This window comes from Plecotus auritus (assembly GCF_963455305.1).
Source record: "Plecotus auritus genome assembly, chromosome: 2".
Lineage (NCBI taxonomy): Eukaryota > Metazoa > Chordata > Mammalia > Chiroptera > Vespertilionidae > Plecotus > Plecotus auritus.
In genome coordinates, this window is record NC_137771.1 from 113,125,878 (window position 1) to 113,144,756 (window position 18,879).

The 18,879-nt window shown below is 39.1% G+C and overlaps 1 protein-coding gene across 5 annotated transcripts in view; it reads right to left on the minus strand.

The window, feature by feature from the left end:
• PLOD2 (procollagen-lysine,2-oxoglutarate 5-dioxygenase 2) overlaps positions 1-18,879 on the minus strand; it is a 294,498-nt gene that overhangs the window by 164,454 nt on the left and 111,165 nt on the right. For all 5 annotated transcript variants that reach the window (XM_080654017.1, XM_080654018.1, XM_080654020.1 and 2 more), the window contains exon 2: positions 12,772-12,863. In XM_080654017.1, the coding sequence (XP_080510143.1) occupies positions 12,772-12,863 (92 nt within the window). The remainder of the gene's footprint in view (positions 1-12,771; positions 12,864-18,879) is intronic.

Sequence of the window (18,879 nt, forward strand, 5' to 3'; positions counted from 1 at the left end):
AAAAAATAAAAAACATCATGGCAACAAACGACAATGAAAACACAACAATCCAAAATCTATGGGACACAGCGAAAGCAGTCTGGAGAGGGAAGTTCATAGCTCTACAAGCCTACTGCAAAAAACAAGAAACAATGGAAATAAATTACCTAGCCCTATAACTCAAAGAAAATGAGAGCAACAAGAAAAGCCCAGTGTAAGCAGAAGGAAGGAAATAATAAAGATCAGAGCGGAGATAAACAACATTAAGACCAAAAAAATAAAAATAAAAAAAATACAAAAGATCGACATAACTAAGAGCTGGTACTTTGAAAGGATAAAAGATTGATGAACCTCTAGCCAGGTTCACCAAGAAGCAAAGAGAGAGCACCCAAATAAACAAAATCAGAAATGAAAGAGGTGACATAACAACAGACCCCACCAAAATAAAAAGGATTGTTAAAAAATACTATGAACAACTCTATTCCAACAAACCGGACAGCCTGGAGGAAATGCACATATTCCTAGAAAAATATAACCTTCCAAAACTCAATGAGGAAGAATCTAAACAACTCAATAGGCCAATTACTATGGAAGAAATTGAAGCAGTCATCAAAAAGCTTCCAGCAAACAAAAGCCCAGGGCCAGACGGCTTCACACGGGAGTTTGAGCAAACATTCAAAGAACTAAAACCTATCCTCCTCAGACTATTACAAAAAATTCAAGAGGAAGGAGCACTTCCAAGCTCCTTCTATGAAGCCAGCATCACCCTAATACCAAAACCAGATAAAGATAACACAATGAAAGAGAATTACAAGCCAATATCCCTCATGAACATAGATGCCAAAATCCTCAACAAAATTCTAGCAAATTGGATCCAGCAGTACATCAGAAAGATCATACACCATGACCAAGTAGGGTTTATCCCAGAATGCAAGGATGGTACAATATCTGCAAATCAATTAACGCGATACATCACATAAACAAATTGAGAGATAAAAATCACATAGTCATATCAATTGATGCAGAAAAAGCATTTGACAAAATCCAACACCCTTTCTTGATAAAAACTCTCAACAAGGTGGGAATAGAAGGATCATACCTCAATATAATAAAAGCCATATATGATAAACCCACAGCTAACATCATACTCAATGTGCAAAAACCAAAACCATTTCCCCTAAGAACAGGAACAAACAGGGATGCCCACTCTCTCCACTCCTGTTTGAAATAGTACTGGAAGTATTAGCCATTGGAATTAGACAAGAAGAAGAAATAAAAGGCATCCAAATTGGAAAAGAAGAAGTAAAGCTGTCCTTATTTGCAGATGACATGATATAGAAAAAACCCGAAAGACTCCATCAAAAAACAAATAGACTTAATAAATGAATTCGGCAGGATACAAAATTAACACCAAGAAATCTATGGCATTTCTATACACCAATAGTGAACTTACAGAAAGAGAGACTAAAAAAGCAATCCCATTTACCATTGCACCAAAAAAAATTAAGATTCCTAGGAATAAATTTAACTAAGGAGGTAAAGTACCTATACATGAAAAACTACAGGACACTGAAAAAAGAGATAGAGGAAGACGTAAACAGATGGAAAAACATACCATGTTCATGAATTGGTAGAATCAACATCATTAAAATGTCCATACTACCCAAAGCAATCTATAGATTCAATGCACTCCCCATTAAAATACCAACACCATATTTCACAGACCTAGAAAGAACTCTCCAAAAATTCATCTGGAATAAAAAAATACCCCAAATAGCCACAGCAATCCTGAGAAAGAAGAACAAAGTAGGTGGGATCTCAATACCAGATTTCAAGCTGTATTACAAAGCCACTGTTCTCAAAACAGCCTGGTACTGGCACCAGAACAGACATATAGACCAATGGAATAGAATAGAGAATCCAGATATCGACCCAAACCACTATGCTCAATTAATATTTGAAAAGGAGGCATTAACATACAATGGATTCAAGACAGTCTCTTCAATAAATGGTATTGGGAAAATTGGACAGATACATGCAAAAAAATGAAACTAGATCACCAACTTATACCATACACAAAAATAAACTAAAAATGGATAAAGGACTTAAACATAAGACAGGAAACCATAAAAATACTAGAGGAATCCACAGGCAGAGAAATCTCAGACATATGCTGAAGCAATTTCTTCAATGATACCGCTCCTAAGGCAATGGAAACTAAAGAGAAAATAAACAAATGGGACTACATCAAAATAAAAAGCTTTTGTACAGCAAAAGAAACCATCAACAAAACAATAAGAAAGACCAGTGTATGGGAGAACATATTTGCAAATGTTATCACTGATAAAGGTTTAATCTTCAACATCTACCGGGAACTTATACAACTTAATAAAAGGAAGATGAATGATGCAATAAAAAAATGGGCAATGGACATAAATAGAATCTTTTCAAAAGAAGACAGAAGGAAGGCCAAGAGACATATGAAAATATGCTCAAAGTCACTATTTATCCGAGAGATGCAAATCAAAATGACAACGCGGTATCATCTCACACCTGTCAGAATGGCAATCATCAACAAAGGACAAGTGCTGGCGAAGATGTGGAGAAAAAGGAACCCTCGTGCACTGCTGGTGGGAATGCAGACTGGTGCAGCCACTGTGGAGAACAGTATGGAGTTTCCTGAAAAAACTAAAAATGGAACTCCCATTTAACCCAGTAATCCCACTTCTAGGAATATATCCCAAGAAACTAGAAATACGAATCAGAAAGGATATATGCACCCCTATGTTCATAGCAGCACAATTCACCATAGCTAAGATTTGGAAACAGCCCAAATGCCCATCAGCAGATGAGTGGATTAGAAAACTATGGTACATCTACACAATGGAATACTATGCTGCTATAAAAAAGAAGGAATTCTTACCATTTGCAGCAGCATGGATGGACCTGGATAGCATTATGTTAAGTGAAATAAGCCAGGCAATGAAAGAAATATACTACATGATCTCACCCATTTATGGAAAATAAAGAACATTATAACCTGATAAACGAAAAGATAGATATAGAAGCAGTAAAGCACCGAACAGACTGTCAAATTACAGTGGGAAAGCAGGGGAGTGTTGGGGAGGGCGGGAAAAAGATCAACCAAAGGAATTGTATGCATGCATATAAGCACACCAATGGACACAAGACACTGGAGGGGTGGGATTTGGGCATGTGACAGGGGTTAGAGGAGGCTGCGGGAAGGTCAATGGGAAAAAAAAAGGAGATATATGTACTACTACATGTAATACTTTAAACAATAAAAAAAAAATATATTTTAAAAAAAGTGCAAGGTGACACAATGTGCCTGGCTGTGAGGGAGCAAGAAGTATATGTTCCCCTCCCCCAAACATAAACCTTGTATCTTTGTTTCATCTGAAGATTGAAATTCCCAAAATAATGATATACTTGCAGATTTTTGAAATTAAGGTGGAATGAAATAAAAAATAAATACAAAAGAAAAGGGTAAAATAAATTTAGAAAATAAATAGTATTAGTTTCAATTTTACTTAACATTGAACCAAATATAAATCTGGCTGGCAAAGTCCATGGGCTCCCAGCCTTACCTCTCTAGTTATCACTTCATGAAGGTTGGAGGAAAAAGGTTAACCAAGAAAACAAACTGATGTGAATCTGGATTAATACTGAGGCTAGTCTAGTAAATATTTTAGTTTTGGCCCTAAAATCTGGCCTCCTGCCAGGCCGGTGTGGTTCAGTGGTTGAGCATTGACCCATGAACCAAGAGGTCACTGGCTCGATTCTCAATCAGGGCACATGCTCGGGTTGTGAGCTCCATCCCTAGTAGGGGGCATGGAGGAGGCAGCCAATGGTGTTTCTCTCTCATCAATGTTTCTATCTCTCCCTCTTCCTTCCCCTCTCTCTAAAACCAATGAAAACATTTTTTTTTTTTAAAGTGGGCTTCTGTCCTGGCTGGTGTGCTTGGTGGTTAGTATGATAGCCTGTGGATGGAAGGATTTCAAGTTCAGTTCCCAGTCAAGAGTATGTACCTGGGTTGCAGTTTCCATCCCTTGTTTGGGCATATGTGGGAGACAACCTATCGATGTGTCTCTCTCACCTCAATGTTTCAATGTTTCTCTCCCTCCCTTCCCACTTCCTTCCCTCCCTCCCTCCCATTTTCCCTCAGTCCCTCCCTGCTATCCTTCCACTCTCTAAAAATCAATGGAAAATATATCCTCTGGTATGGATTACCAACAACAACAACAAAAAGTGGCCTCCTCTGGCCTGGAGATTTACTAGTATTATACTTTCATTCCACAGCCCTCTTGGGCTTCTCCGATACCACAGTAGTAATACAGTGCCCACTATAGTAGGCTCAGTTGTGCTTGATTTTCTCCTTTCATTCCACTAAATCAGTGTATCAAACTAGACCTTGCATCTGAATCACATGGAGGGCTTGTTAAAGCAGATTTCCACATCCTGCTCCCAGAGTTCCTGATTCGGCAGGTCTCGGGTGGCATCTGAAAATCATTATTTCTATTTCCCAGAGGATGCTAATGAACTCTGAGAACCATTGCATTTATAATGGGAAGACAGGAGGATCAAATCTCCAGTCAGTTGAATAGGACTGGGGTTCAAGATTTGATGTTATAGCTCCTTATCCTAGGGCAGTGGTCGGCAAATTGCGGCTTGCGAGCCACATGCGGCTCGCGAGCCGTGGTTTGCCACTCTGTTGACTAATGAGTTTGCCGACCACTGACCTAGACTCTCGATTCCAATAATTACAGGCTGTTGTTGTTCCTTGTGATTAAGCCCCTATCCCAGTGGTCAGCAAACTCATTAGTCAACAGAGCGGCAAACCGTGGCTCACGAGCCGCATGTGGCTCGTGAGCCACAGTTTGCCGACCACTGCCCTAGGGCAAATTTTCCTTACTGATAAACAAAGTAGTATCTAACTTGAATAGTTCATTTAATGAATCAAGAGCACACCATATATAAAGTTCCTAACATGGTGCATCACCCATAAGAAACATTCCTTGCTCTCCCCAGCCTGAACTCTAAAGCTGCCCCTCATTGTATTTCAGCATTATTTTTCCCTGATTTTTCTGTTACTCCCATATGCCTCCTAGCAGTGCATACTACTATACTAGTATTTCTTCTCTATCCTAACAAACTTACAACATCATTCTCATTTATCCTGCATTAAACTTCTTGTTAATACTAGATCTCTTTTCCAGCAAAGTTCAGCCTCTTTATCAGCTGTTCTATATTAACATCTGTACCTAGATTTCCAGTGGCAGCAGTCTACCTTCTTTTTTAAAAAAAATTTTTTATTGTTTAAATTATTACCTAAGATGCCTTTCCCCCATTGACCTCTCCCTGGACAACCCCACCCCCCAGCACATGCTCTCACTCCCTAACTGTCTGTGTCTATTGGTTATGTTCGTATGCATGCATACAAGTCCTTTGATTAATCTCTTACCCCCTTCCCCCCCCCAACTTCCCTCATAGGTTGGACAGTCCGTTCAATGCTTCTATGACTGGTTCTGTTTTTGCTCATCAGTTAATGTTGTTCATTATATTCCACAAATGAGTGAGAACATGTGATATTTATATATTTCTCTAACTGCCTTATTTCGCTTAGCATAGTGCTCTCCAGTTCCATCCATGCTGTTGCAAATGGTAAAAGTTCCTTCTTTTTTACTGCAGCATAGTATTCCATTGTGTAGATGTACCACAGTTTTTTAATTCACTCATCTGCTGATGGGCACTTATGGTGTTTCCAAATCTTAGCTATTGTAAATTGTGCTTCTATTAACATAGAGGTCCATATATGCTTTCTGTTTCTGTTTTCTTGGGATATATTCCTAGAAGTGGGATTACTGGGTCAAAAGAAAGTTACATTTTTAATTTTCTGAGAAAACGCCATGGTTTCCACAGTGGCTGCACGAGTCTACATTCTCACCAGCACTGCAAGAGGGTTCCTTTTTCTCCAAATCCTCTCCAGCACTTGTCCTTTGTTGCTTTGTTGATGATAGCCATTCTGACAGGTGTGAGATGGTACCTTACTGTTGTTTTGATTTGCTTCTCTCGAATGATAGTGACTTTAAGCAACCTATATAATAAAAGGCTAATATACAAATTATTCCCTCAACTAGGAGTTAGACGACGAGTTCAACTGGGAGTTCTACCAGAAGGCAGGGCCGGCCGGCCAACCACCCACGGTCCCTCCCCACGACAGATCCTGCCCCCGATCGGCTCTCTCCACCACCATCAGGAGCGGGGCTGGCCAACTGCCCACAGACCCTCCCATGGCCAGCCCCACACACAATTGCCTCCCCCAACCCTGATTCTGGGCAGAGCCTGCCCGCCAAACACCCACAGCCCCTCCCCCAGTGGGCCTACCCATTCACGAATTCCTGCACTGGGCCTCTAGTGTTTTCATATGTCTCTTGGCCTTCTATATGTCCCCTTTTGAAAAGTGTCTATGTAGGTCCTTTGCCCATTATTTGATTGGATTGTTTATCTTCCTTTTGTTAAGTTATATGAGTTCTCTGTAAATTTTGGAGATTAAACACTTACTGGATATAACATTGGCAAATATGTTCTCCCATGAAGTGGGTTTTCTTGTTGTTTTGGTGATGGTTTCTTTGCTGTGTAGAAGCTTTTTATTTTGATGTAATCCCATTTGTTTATTTTCTCCTTAGTTTCCATTGCTCTAGGAGCTATATCGGTAAAGATATAGCTATGACAAATGTCTGCTATTTTGCTGCCTATAGCGTCCTCTAATATTTTAATGGTTTCCTGTCTTACGTTTAAGTCCTTTATCCATTCTGAGTTTACTTTTGTGTATGGTGAATGTTGGTGGTCTAGTTTTATTTTTGCATCTGTCCAATTTCCCAATGGCATTTATTTATTTATTTTTCTTTATTGATTAAGGTATTACATATGTGTCTTATCACGCCATTGACCCCCCCACCCCCAACTCATGCCCTCACACCCCTGGTGTCTGTATCCAGTTAGGCTTATATGCATGCATACAAGTCCTTTGGTTGATCTCACCCCCTTACGCCCAGCCTCCCTTACCTTCCCTCTGAGGTTTGATCATCTGATCGATGGTTCTCTGTCTCTGGATCTGCTTTTGTTCATTAGTTTACGTTTCATTATATTCCACAAATTAGTGAGATCATGTGATATTTATCTTTCTCTGAATGGCTTATTTCGCTTAGCATAATGCTCTCCAGGGCCATCCATGTTGCTGCAAATGGTAAAAGTTCCTTCTTTTTTACAGCAGCATAGTATTCCACTGTGTAGCTGTACCACAGTTTTTTAATCCACTCATCTGCTGATGGGCACTTAGGCTGTTTCCAAATGGTAAATTGTAGGGGCCCCACCATTTATTGAAGAGACTGTCTTGATTCCATTGTATGTTCTTGCCTCCTTTGTCAAATATTGAGCATAATGGCTTGGGTCGATTTCTGTGTTCTCTATTCTGTTTCATTGATCTATATGACTGTTCTGGTGCCAGTACCAGGCAGTTTTGAGAACAGTGGCTTTGTAGTATAGCTTGATATCTGGTATTGTTATCCCTCCAACTTTGTTCTTCTTTCTCAAGATTGCTGCAGCTATTCGGGGTCTTTTTTTATTCCAGATGAGTTTTTGGAGAGTTTGTTTTAAGTCTTTGAAATACACCATTGGCATTTTAATGGGGATTGCATTGAGTCTAGAGATTGCTTTGGGTACTATGAGCATTTTAATGATGTTGATTCTACCAATCTATGAACATGGTATATTCTTCCATTTCTTTGTCTTCTTCTATCTCTTTTTTCAGAGTCCTATAATTTTCTGAGATCTGGTCCTTTACCTCCTTGGTTAGATTTATTCCTATGTATCTTAATTGTTTTTTTGCAATGGTAAATGGGATTGATATTTTAGTTTCTCTTTCTGTGAGTTCATTATTGGTGTATAAAAAAACCATAGATTTCTGGGTGTTAATTTTGTATCCTGCTCCATTGCCTAATTCATTTATTAAGTCTAGTAGTTTTTTATGGAGTCTTTAGGGTTTTCTATGTACAGTATCATGTCACCTGTGAATAATGACAGTTTTACATTTTCTTTTCTAATTTGGATACCTTTTATTTCTTCTTCCTGTCTGATCGCTATGGCTAGCACTTCCAGTACTATGCCGAATAGGAGTGGTGAAAGTGGGCATACCTGTCTTGTTTCTGTTCTTAGAGGAAATGGTTTTAGTTTTTGCCCACTGAGTATAATGTTGGCTGTAGGTTTGTCATATAAGGCCTTTACTATGTTGAGGTATGATCCCTCTATTCCCACTCTGCTGAGAGTTTTTCTCAGAAAAGGGTGTTGGATTTTGTCAAATGCATTCTCTGCATCAATTGATATGATTATGTGATTTTTGTCTCTCAATCTGTTTATGTGATGTATCACGTTTATTGGTTTTTGGATATTTTACAGCCTTGTATCCCTGGAATAAATCCCACTTGGTCATGATGTATGATCTTTCTAATGTAATGCTGATCCGATTTGCTAAAATTTTGTTGAGGATTTTAGTATCTATGTTCATCAGGGATATTGGCCTGTAATTCTCTTTCTTTGTAGTGTCTTTATCTGGTTTTGGAGTTAGGATAATGCTGGCTTCATAGAAAGAGCTTGGAAGTGTGCCTTCCTCTTGAATTTTTTGGAATAGTCAGAGGAGGATAGGTTTTAGTTCTTCTTTGAATGTTTGGTAAAACTCCCCTGTGAAGCCATCCAGTCCAGGGTTTTTGTTTCCTGGGTGTTTTTTTGTGGTTGTTGTTTTTGTTTTGTTTTGTGTGTTTTTTTGTTTTGTTTTGTTTTGGTTTTTTTTTAATCACTGCTTCAATTTCTTCAGTGGTTATCGGCCTATTCAGGTTTTCTTATTCTTCCAGATTGAGTTTTGGGAGCTAGTATTTTTCTAAAAATATGTCCATTTAATCAAGGTTGCCCAGTTTGTTGGAATAGAGTTGTTTGCAGTATATTTTTACAATCCTTTGTATGTCTGTGGGGTCGGTTGTTATTCCCCTTGTTTCATTTATGATTTTGTTTATTTGGGTCCTCTCTCTTTGTTTCTTGATGAGCCAGGCTAGAGGTTCATCAATCTTGTTTATCCTTTCAAAGAACTAGGTCTTGGTTTCATTGACCTTTTTTATTATTATTATTATTTTTTTGTCTTCATGTTATTTCCTTCCTCCTACTTACTCTGGGATTTTCTTGTTGCTCTCTTTTTCATTCATTAAGTTCCAGGGTTAAACAATTTATTATAATTTTTTCTTATTTTTTGAGGTAGGCCTGTAGAGCGATGAACTTCCTTCTCAGGATTGCTTTCACTGTGTCCCATAGATATTGGATTTTTGTGTTTTTGTTGTCATTTGTTTTCAGGATTTTAAATGTCTTCTTTGATCTCTTTGGTAACCTTATCATTGTTTAATAGTATGCTATTCAACCTCCAAGTGTTTGAATATTTTATATTGTTTTTATCGTAGTTGATTTATAATATTATGCCATTGTGGTCTGAGAAGATGCTTGACATGATTTCTATCTTTTTGAATTTGGGGTGACTTTGCTTGTGACCCAATATGTGGTCTATCTTTGATAATGTCCCATGTGCACTTGTTGAAAAATTATATTCTGTAGCTCTGGGGTGAAATGTTCTGGAGATGTCAATTAAGTACATCCGATATAGTGAGTGATTTGGGATTGCTATTTCTTTCTGATTTTTTGTGCAGAGGATTTATCCAGTGATGCCAGTGAGGTATTAAAGTTGCCTACTAGGATTGTATTGTTGTCAATCTCCCCCTTGATTTCTTCAGAAGCTTTTTTTTAATGTATTTGGGTACCCCTGTATTGCATGCATATATATTTACTAGAGTTGTATTTTCTTGTTGTGGTGGTCCCTTTAGTATTATGAAGTGGCCTTCTTTGTCTCTTGCTATGGCCTTAACTTTGAGGTCCATTTTGTCTGATATAAGTATTCCTACCCCAGCTTTTTTTTCATTTCCATTTGCCTGGAAGATATTTTTCCATCCCTTCATTCTCAGTCTGTGTGAGTACCTTGTTCTGAGGTGGGTCTCTTGTAGACAGCATATATATGGATCATGCTTTCTTATCCTTTCAGCCACTCGATGTCTTTTGATTGGAACATTCAATCCATTTACGTTAAATGTTATTATTGATAGGTACTTGTTTGTAACTATTTTTATTTTTTGTTCCCGTGTTCCTACTTCTCTTTTTATTTCTTCTTTTTACAACAGTCCCTTCAGCATTTCTTGTATTGCTGGCTTGTTAGTGATAAACTCCCTTAGACTTATATTATCTGTGAAGCTCCTGATTTCCCCTTCAATTTTGAATGATAGCCTTGCTGTATAGCATCTTCTGGGACTCAGGCCCCTGCCTTGTATCACTTTGTATACTTCCTTTCATTCCTTTCTAGCCTGATGTGTTTTTGTTGAGAAATCTTTTGATAAGCTAATGGGAGATCCTTTGTAGTTAACTCTCTGTCTCTCTCTTGCAGCCTTTAAGTTTCTCTCTTTGTCATTAACATTTGCCATTGTAATAACGAAGTGTTTTGGTGTGGGTCTTTTTGGGTTCATCTTGTTTGGGACTCTCTGTGCTTGTGTGACTTTCTTCTTCCCCAAATCAGGGAAGTTTTCTAACATTATTTCTTCAAGTAGGTTTTCTAACCCTTGTTCTTCTTGTCGTTTCTGAACCCCTATTATACGTACGTTGCTTTGTTTCATGTTCTCTCAAAGCTTCCTTAGGCTCTCCTCCTGCCTTTTAATTTTTTTCTCCAATTATAGTTCAGATTGGAAGTGTTTTGCTGCCCTGTCTTCTAAATCACTAATTCAGTCATCAGCTTTCTATAGTCTACTGTTGAAACCTTCCATATTGTTTTTTATTATAGCTATACCACTCTTTATTTCCTCTTGATTCTTACATAAGTTGTTGATTTTCTAATCCATTTGGTTTATGAACTGTATGGCCCTTATTCTGAATAATTTTTCTGACAAGTTGCATGCCTCCATTTCATTTAAGTCATTTTCTGAGGATTCCTTCTTTCTTTTTGGGGGGTTTTTGTCTCCCCATTTTTGCTCTTACAAAAGGATCCAGGCGTTGAGTCACATTGGGCCAGTGACTACAGTGGCCAGTTTGGCAGTGGTTCACACAGTCACCAGGGTTTGGGTCGATGCATCGGGCTTGGCCACAATTTATGTGGTCACGGTGCCTGGGGTTGCAGTGTGAGGCACCCAGTAAGGCTTGGCTGCCTACAATTGGTTGCAGTGCACAGGTTGCTGCCTCAGGTGTGGCAACGGCTAGCGTCTGAGCTTGCTGCTTGATGTACTGGGGTTGCTTAGTATGGCTTGGCTGCTCACACTCAGTTGCAGTGCCTTGGGTTGCTGTGTTGAACTTGGCTGCAGCTAGTGCAGTTGTGGCGTATGGGGTTGCTGCGTAAGGCTTGGGTGTTCATACGCAGATGGGATTCCTGGGGTTGCTGTGTAAGGATTAGGTTTTTGTGCACGAACAGGTCGCCCGGGGTGGCTGTGTAAGTCGTGGCTGTTTGTACATAGTCACGATGCTCCAGAACTCACAGAAGCCTGCAGCCAAGGAGGCTGGAGTCTTGGGGTTCATGGGCCTGTATCCGAGGCAACATATCCCTGGCTGGAGTTGCTGTAGGGTACTGGGTGGTGTCTGAGGACACCCTGGGTGGAGGTGAGACTGGGCTCCCAGTCACAGCAGCTCTCCCCTTCAAGATGGTGTGTTCTCTGTGACAGAGCCAGCCACCCCGGGAGAGACCGCAGTGGTAGCAGAAGCTGCCAGGCTAGGGGAGCCTGGTCCACCATCCCCCAAAAGTCCTGTGGAATCTAACTGTCCCTCACTCACACACACACGCCACACGTCTACGCACTCCCCTTTAGCCCCCTCACTCACTCACACTCTCTCCCAAAGTCTACCTTCTTTCTACATTACATACAGGAACAGCTAATTTTTTCCCTAGGCAAAACTCCATGCCCCCCTTTTAAGGTTTTTGTTTTTTCTTTTTTTTAATAAATATATTAAATTGTTTGTTTGGTTGTTTTCCTACCTGGGATTCCTCCCCACTCTCCTCTTACTTGTGGGAAAAAAACTGGCTGACAGACCCTCATTTCTATTAAAAAATAAGTAAAAAAACCCAACAAAAACAAAAGGCTTTTCACAGCCCAGTTTACTAGTTCTACCAAATTCCTCAGGTTTCTTCTCATCATTTATCAATGAGATATTCCCCTGGAGATGTCTTCTAAAGCCTTTTTATATTTTTATAATATTCCCAAACTCCCCTAAAACAAACAAATAAAATACAGAAGAAGCAATTCTCCATAAATGAAAGAAAAGGCATCCCCTTTAGTCATGGTTCCAATTCTTTATAACAAAGAAATACACTAAAGCAGACAAAAAAATTACTGTCAAATCTTAGTTATGTTGTGCTTACACATGACATCCCCACTGAAGAAATATAAATATATAAACATATATTCTGTTATTGTATAAACATGTTTATACAAAACATTAGCAAATATTAAGAAATTATTATCTGAGTGGCAGAGTATTAATAAGGCCAAAATGTATCTTTAAAACAATCAAGTATATATAAATTTTAATAGCAACTATGTAACCAAATTTCACCTTCCTCCTTTGGATTACACTTCCTGTTACTATTGTTATAAAAATGTACTATAAGCACATATTTTAATGTCTCCATGAATTAAAGTTATACCATACCTTCACAGTATAATTGAAGTATTTGGCTGACTGCATGAACCGATGAAATCCATCACTTTCTTTTGTTGCTACAGTTATAACTAATAATTTATCTGCAAAGATAGAAGGAAATATCATAAGATGGTTTACCAAGAAAGAAGTTAAGCACTCCCAATTTACAATGACTTGCACCCATGGGAATGCTCCGGTTTATCAATCTACATAAGGATAAACAAAAAGCTGTTGAAAAAATAGGCATCTCAAGCTGGTTATACTACTGCCAAATGATGAACCACAGCAAAGGAATCATTTTAATGATAAGAAAGTACAATAATGTTTTCAGAAAAGCACACCCTTGACAAGATTTTCAACCCCCGCCCCCCCACCAAAAAAAAAAATCATTTCTATAAAACGCACAAAATTTTTATCTGTAAAGATAAACTCTCTTAGGTATTATCTAATCAACCAGCTTCACTGTTAACCTATAAATCATCACTGACATATTACACACATCAGTGAGGTCTGGAACCACATGATATTACTCAAAACACTAGCAGGTACAAAAATAAAATATCCAATCATGAGACTGGTCTTAATTTTAAAAAATAAGTTATGATAAATTGGGAGCATATACTTAGAAACAGAATCTTAATTTTTTCTTCCTATTAATGAACTTTTGTATATGATAAGTCTGTAAACACAACATTTACATCACATTCAACACTTTTTGTTTTTTCTTAAAGAATAAAAGAAACATCTTTACTGATACAGCTCCTAGGGCAATGGAAACTAAAGAGAAAATAGACAAATGGAACTATATCAAAATAAAAAGGTTCTGCACAATAAAAGAAACCATCAACAAAACAACAAGAAAACCACTGCATGGGAGAACATATTTGCCAATGTTATCTCCGATAAGGGTTGAATCTCCAACATTTACAGGGAACTCATACAATTTAACAAAAGGAAGATAAACAACCCAATTTAAAAAATGGGCAATGGATCTAAATACATACTTTTCAAAAGAGGACATACAGAAGGCCAAGAGACATATGAAAACATGCTCAAAGTTACTAATCATCTGAGAGATGCAAATCAAACAACAATGAAGTACCATCTCACACCTGTCAGAATAGCTATCATCAACAAATCAAAAAAGGACAAGTGTTGGTGAGGATGCGGAAAAACGGAACTCTCTTGCACTGCTGGTGGGAATGCAGACTGGTGCAGCCACTGTGGAAAACAGTATGGTGTTTCCACAAAAAGTTAAAAATGGAACTCCCATTCGACACAGTAATCCCACCTTCTAAGAATATATCCCAAGAAATCAGAAACACCAATCAAAAAGGATATATGCACCCTAACCGGTTTGGCTCAGTGGATAGAGCGTCGGCCTGTGGACTGAAGGGTCCCAGGTTCGATTCTGGTCAAGGGCATGTACCTTGGTTGCGGGCACATCCCCAGTAGGGGGTGTGCAGGAGGCAGCTGATCGATGTCTCTCTCTCATCGATGTTTCTAACTATCCCTCTCCCTTCCTCTCTGTAAAAAATCAATAAAATATATTTTTTTAAAAAAAGGATATATGCACCCCTATGTTCATAGCAGTACATAGCTAAGATTTGGAAACACCCTAAGTGGCCATTAGCAGATGGGTGGATTAGAAAACTACACAATGGAATACTACACTGCTATGAAAAAGAAGGAACTTTTACCATTTGCAACAGCATGGGTGGACCTGGAGCGCATTATGCTAAGCAGAATAAGCCAGTCAGAGAAAGATGTATCTACTCATTTTTGGAATATAATGAACAACAAACTGATGAACAAAAATAGATCCAGAGACAGAGAAACACCGAACAGACCATCAAACCTCAGAGGGAAGGCCGAGGAGGATGGGGAAGGGTGGGTAAGAGATCAACCAAGGACTTGAATGCATGCATGTTAGCATAACCAATGGACATGGACACTGGGGTGCTGGGAGCTTTTCTTGGGGGGTAGGAGTGGCCAGAAAGGGGTCGATGGGGGGGAAAGGAGACATATGTAATACTTTAAACAATGAAAAAAAAAAGAATAAAAGGAACCAGAATCAGCACTGCCCTGGTAAATACAGAGGTTTTAATCCATATTTTATACTGGATTATTATTTTCAGTCCAACAAAACACTTCCTCTTATTAGAGCAGTAGGTAGATTTAAGGAGTCATTTCAAAATACCTATAGAAGCTATTAAAGCAAATGCTTATTAGGAAAAGACATGTCTTAAAATGCATTAAAAAAACACAACTACATCAGTAAGTGCCAAGTATGCTAGGACTTTTTCTTTTTTTAACCTGAGCATACAGTATGACCAGTGGACTAAGAAAGCAAAACTAACATCTTTTTGACATTCAGGGCACTGGCACAGCACTATATGATTTGATTGTCATTTGCCCGTTATGAATAAGAAAAAAATTCAGACTGTCTTAAGTGTCCCCTAAGTAGTATACAATCATTGACAACAGAACTTAATTCCAATAAAGAGGCATTAAAGAAATCAATTAAAAACAATTTCATATGACCCATGTTAATCATCAAAATTTGAAAATAATTTAAACCACAGAACATAAGTAAATGCAAATATATATAAAGAATACATTCACACATTCATTAGTCAACCCCAAAAGAAAAATAGTTCCATGAAAATAAATATCAGCATTCTCAGATTTTTTTTCTGTTGAGATATTTCTCACCATTTTGAGAAATAAATATGCAAAGAAAAATAAGTCATTTTAATAAAGATGTCAGGACCCATGTAAATAAATATTAAGAGTACTTTTTCAATTAACTACTTTTTTTATTTAAAAAAAATCATTTGTAATGTTTCAAACAGTACCTGATTAAGAAAATCTGACATATTACGATTCAGAAGAAAATTTGAAAGAGTGAACACTAAGTTTTATTTTATAAAAGTAAAGAACATGCTTTTAAAAGTATCTTTTCTCTGTAATATAATGACTATTTAAAGGCAGTTTTCTTTCTTAACTTTCTCTATATAAATCATAAGAATTAGCTATAAGTTCACATTTTGACTGAATAGATTTTATGCTTACCATTTCCAATATAAAATTAACAGCATTTATTTCAGCATCCTTAAGAGGAAAAATACTGTTGGCCAGACCCTTGAGCAGAGAGATGTTACCTAATGCAATGACTCAGAAGGCAAAACTAAAAATGTACAGTCTGGCAATCTTATGCCAAATGAGGACTCCTGCTGTTTTAATATTGTTACTAATTACAAAAAAATACTAATAAGTAATTTTGTTAAAAGAAGGTATGTTGAATAACATCCTATCTAATTAAAGAGTAATATGCAAATTAACCATCACTCTGCCACACCCACAAGCCACGCCCATAAGCCACGCCAATCAGCCAATCAGGAGCAAGTATGTAAATTAACCCAACCAAGATGGCTGCAGCCAGGGAGAGAGCAGGAGGGAGGCTTGGGTTTCCCTGCGATGGAGGAAGCCAAGCTTTCCTCACACCCTGGCTGGCCCAGGCCTGCACTCCAGGCTACAAAGTTTCAATTATAGAAGATAAATAAATCCCAACAAAAATGGCGGCAGCCACGGAGCTGGAGAGAGCAGGAGGCTAGGGTTGCCCCCGGCGATGGAGGAAGCCAAGCTTCTGAAACCCTGGCCTCCCTTGGTCTCCGCTTAAGGCTACAAAGTTTCAATTATAGAGGATAAATAAATCCCAACAGAAATGGCTGCCACCACAGAGCGAGCAAAAGGCTTGGCTCTGCTCCAGGCTACAAAATTTCAATTGTAGAAGATAAATAAATCCCAGATACCAGGGCCTCTGCTTGGGTCACTGGGGGGCATGGCCAGCCTGCAAACCACCACAGGCCCCTCACCCAGGCCACCCCACGCCCCAAGGGAAACCCCACCCCGAACCCGGACACCCTTCAGGGCAAACCAGCTGGCCCCCACCCATGCACTAGGCCTCTATCCTATCTAATAAAAGAGTAATATGCAGATTGACCATCACTCCAACACACAAGATTGCTGCCCACATGTGGTCAAAGATGGCTGACCCCATGTGGACACAAGATGGCCAGCAGGGGAGGACAGTTAGGAGGGACTAGGCCTGCAAAAGAGGGCAGTTTAGGGCGATCAGGCCAGCAAGGGAGGGCAGTTGGGAGGTACCAGGTCTTCAAGGGAGGGCAGTTGGGGGTGATAAGCCTGCAGGGGAGGGCAGTTAGGGGTGACCAGGCCGGCAGAGGAGGGAAGTTGGGGGTGACCGGGCTTGCAAGGAAGGGCAGTTGCAGGGGGACCCAGGCCTGCAGGGGAGAGCAGTTGGGGGGGGGACCAGGCTTGCAGGGGAGCGCAGTTTGGGGCAAACAGGCTGGCAGGGGAGCAGTTAGGCATCAATCAGGCTGGCAGGGGAGTGGTTAGGGGGTGATCAGGCTGGCAGGCAGAAGCGGTTAGGGGCAATCAGGAAGGCAGGCAGGCGAGCAGTTGGGAGCCAGCAGTCCTGGATTGTGAGAGGCATGTCTGACTGCCCTCAAAGGGTCCCAGATTGTAGAGTGTGCAGGCTGGGCTGGGGGAACACCAACCCCCGCCCGTGCACAAATTTCATGCACCAGGCCTCTAGTTATACATAAACACCTGTTTCCTTTCACCTGATAATCAGTAACAATACTGTGATGAGAAATAAATCTTACTCAATTGGGGGAAGTAGAAGAAGAAAGTGTTGACATGTACCACTCCCAAGCTCTCTCCAAGTAACTCAAAGGTCTAACTTGCTCACCATTTATGAAGTGTTCTTGTCAAAAAAAATTAACCTGTATTTGATATACATACTTTAGATTTCACTAAAATTTACACTATAAATTTACCTAAAATGAAAAGACAAGTCAATTGACCTGGAGAATCAATGGCAAATGTGAAAAAAAAAAAAAAAAAAGGGAAGGGAAACTGTTACATATATTAACAGAATTAAGAGATAATTCAACCAAAGGTAAATCATGGAATTCTGTTGGGTCGTGATTTGAAAAACTAACTGCAAAAGGTATATATGAGAATATTAAGGAAATATGAACACTAATTGGATATTTGTTGATATTCAGATATTACTAAATTTTTAACATGCTAATGATATTGATTTTTTTTAAGTCCATATAATTTAGAGATAGGTACAAAAGTATTTACACAATTAAAGGATACAGTGTTTTCAATTTGTTTCAATATTATTTGGGGTTGGATGGAAGGCAATGGAGAAAAAGAATAAAGGTGAAACAAGACTGGCCAAAGGTGATGATTGTTAAAACTAGATTCCTGTTGTATAGGTTTGGAAATTCCTATAATTAAAAACAAAGTGTTCAACTTTATGCGCAGTCCCTAATCTTCCTACCAGAAAAATGACAAAAATATTCAAAATAAAAAATTTTAACAGTCTAAGTCACCTAAGTAAAAGGAAAAATGAAATAGAGAGAAAGCAGAACTTTTCTAACCAAACAAAATTATAATTTAAACAACTATAATTAGTACCTTATCCAATTCATTCACAACAACTGAAATTATAAAGCAAGATGATATGGGGAATGAGCTCGAAAACAAACAGCCATCAAACATTACCAAAACTAATCTATATCAAAGAAAAGGCAATGGAAGCTCAACTGTGGCCAAATGTAACCTCCATAGCTACTGTGTGAGTCTATTAGAAAACAGATTAATACAGTTTGCATGAACAAGAAACATGCACTGCATCATAGTGTGGTAGATTAGAACAACCATTTATCAATGAAAATCACATCACAGAAAAACAAACAAACAAAAAAAACTTCTGTAATCATCTTTACAATATCCTGTTAACTGCCTATCATCCTAATATATAAAAAGCCAGAGGCCGTCACAACCGAAACAACCAGATGGATGACCGAACAGCAGGCTGTGTGGTGTGACCAGGCCGGCAGGGGGGGTTAGTGAGGGATGAGCAAATGACTTAACAGCAGTCTGCATGGAGTGACCAGGCCAGCAGGGGGGCAGTTGGGGTGACCAGGCTGGTGGAGGGGGGGCAGTTGGAGGCAACCAGGCTGGCAGGTGAGCAGTTAGGAGCCAGCAGTCCTGGATTGTGAGAGGGATGTCTTGGAT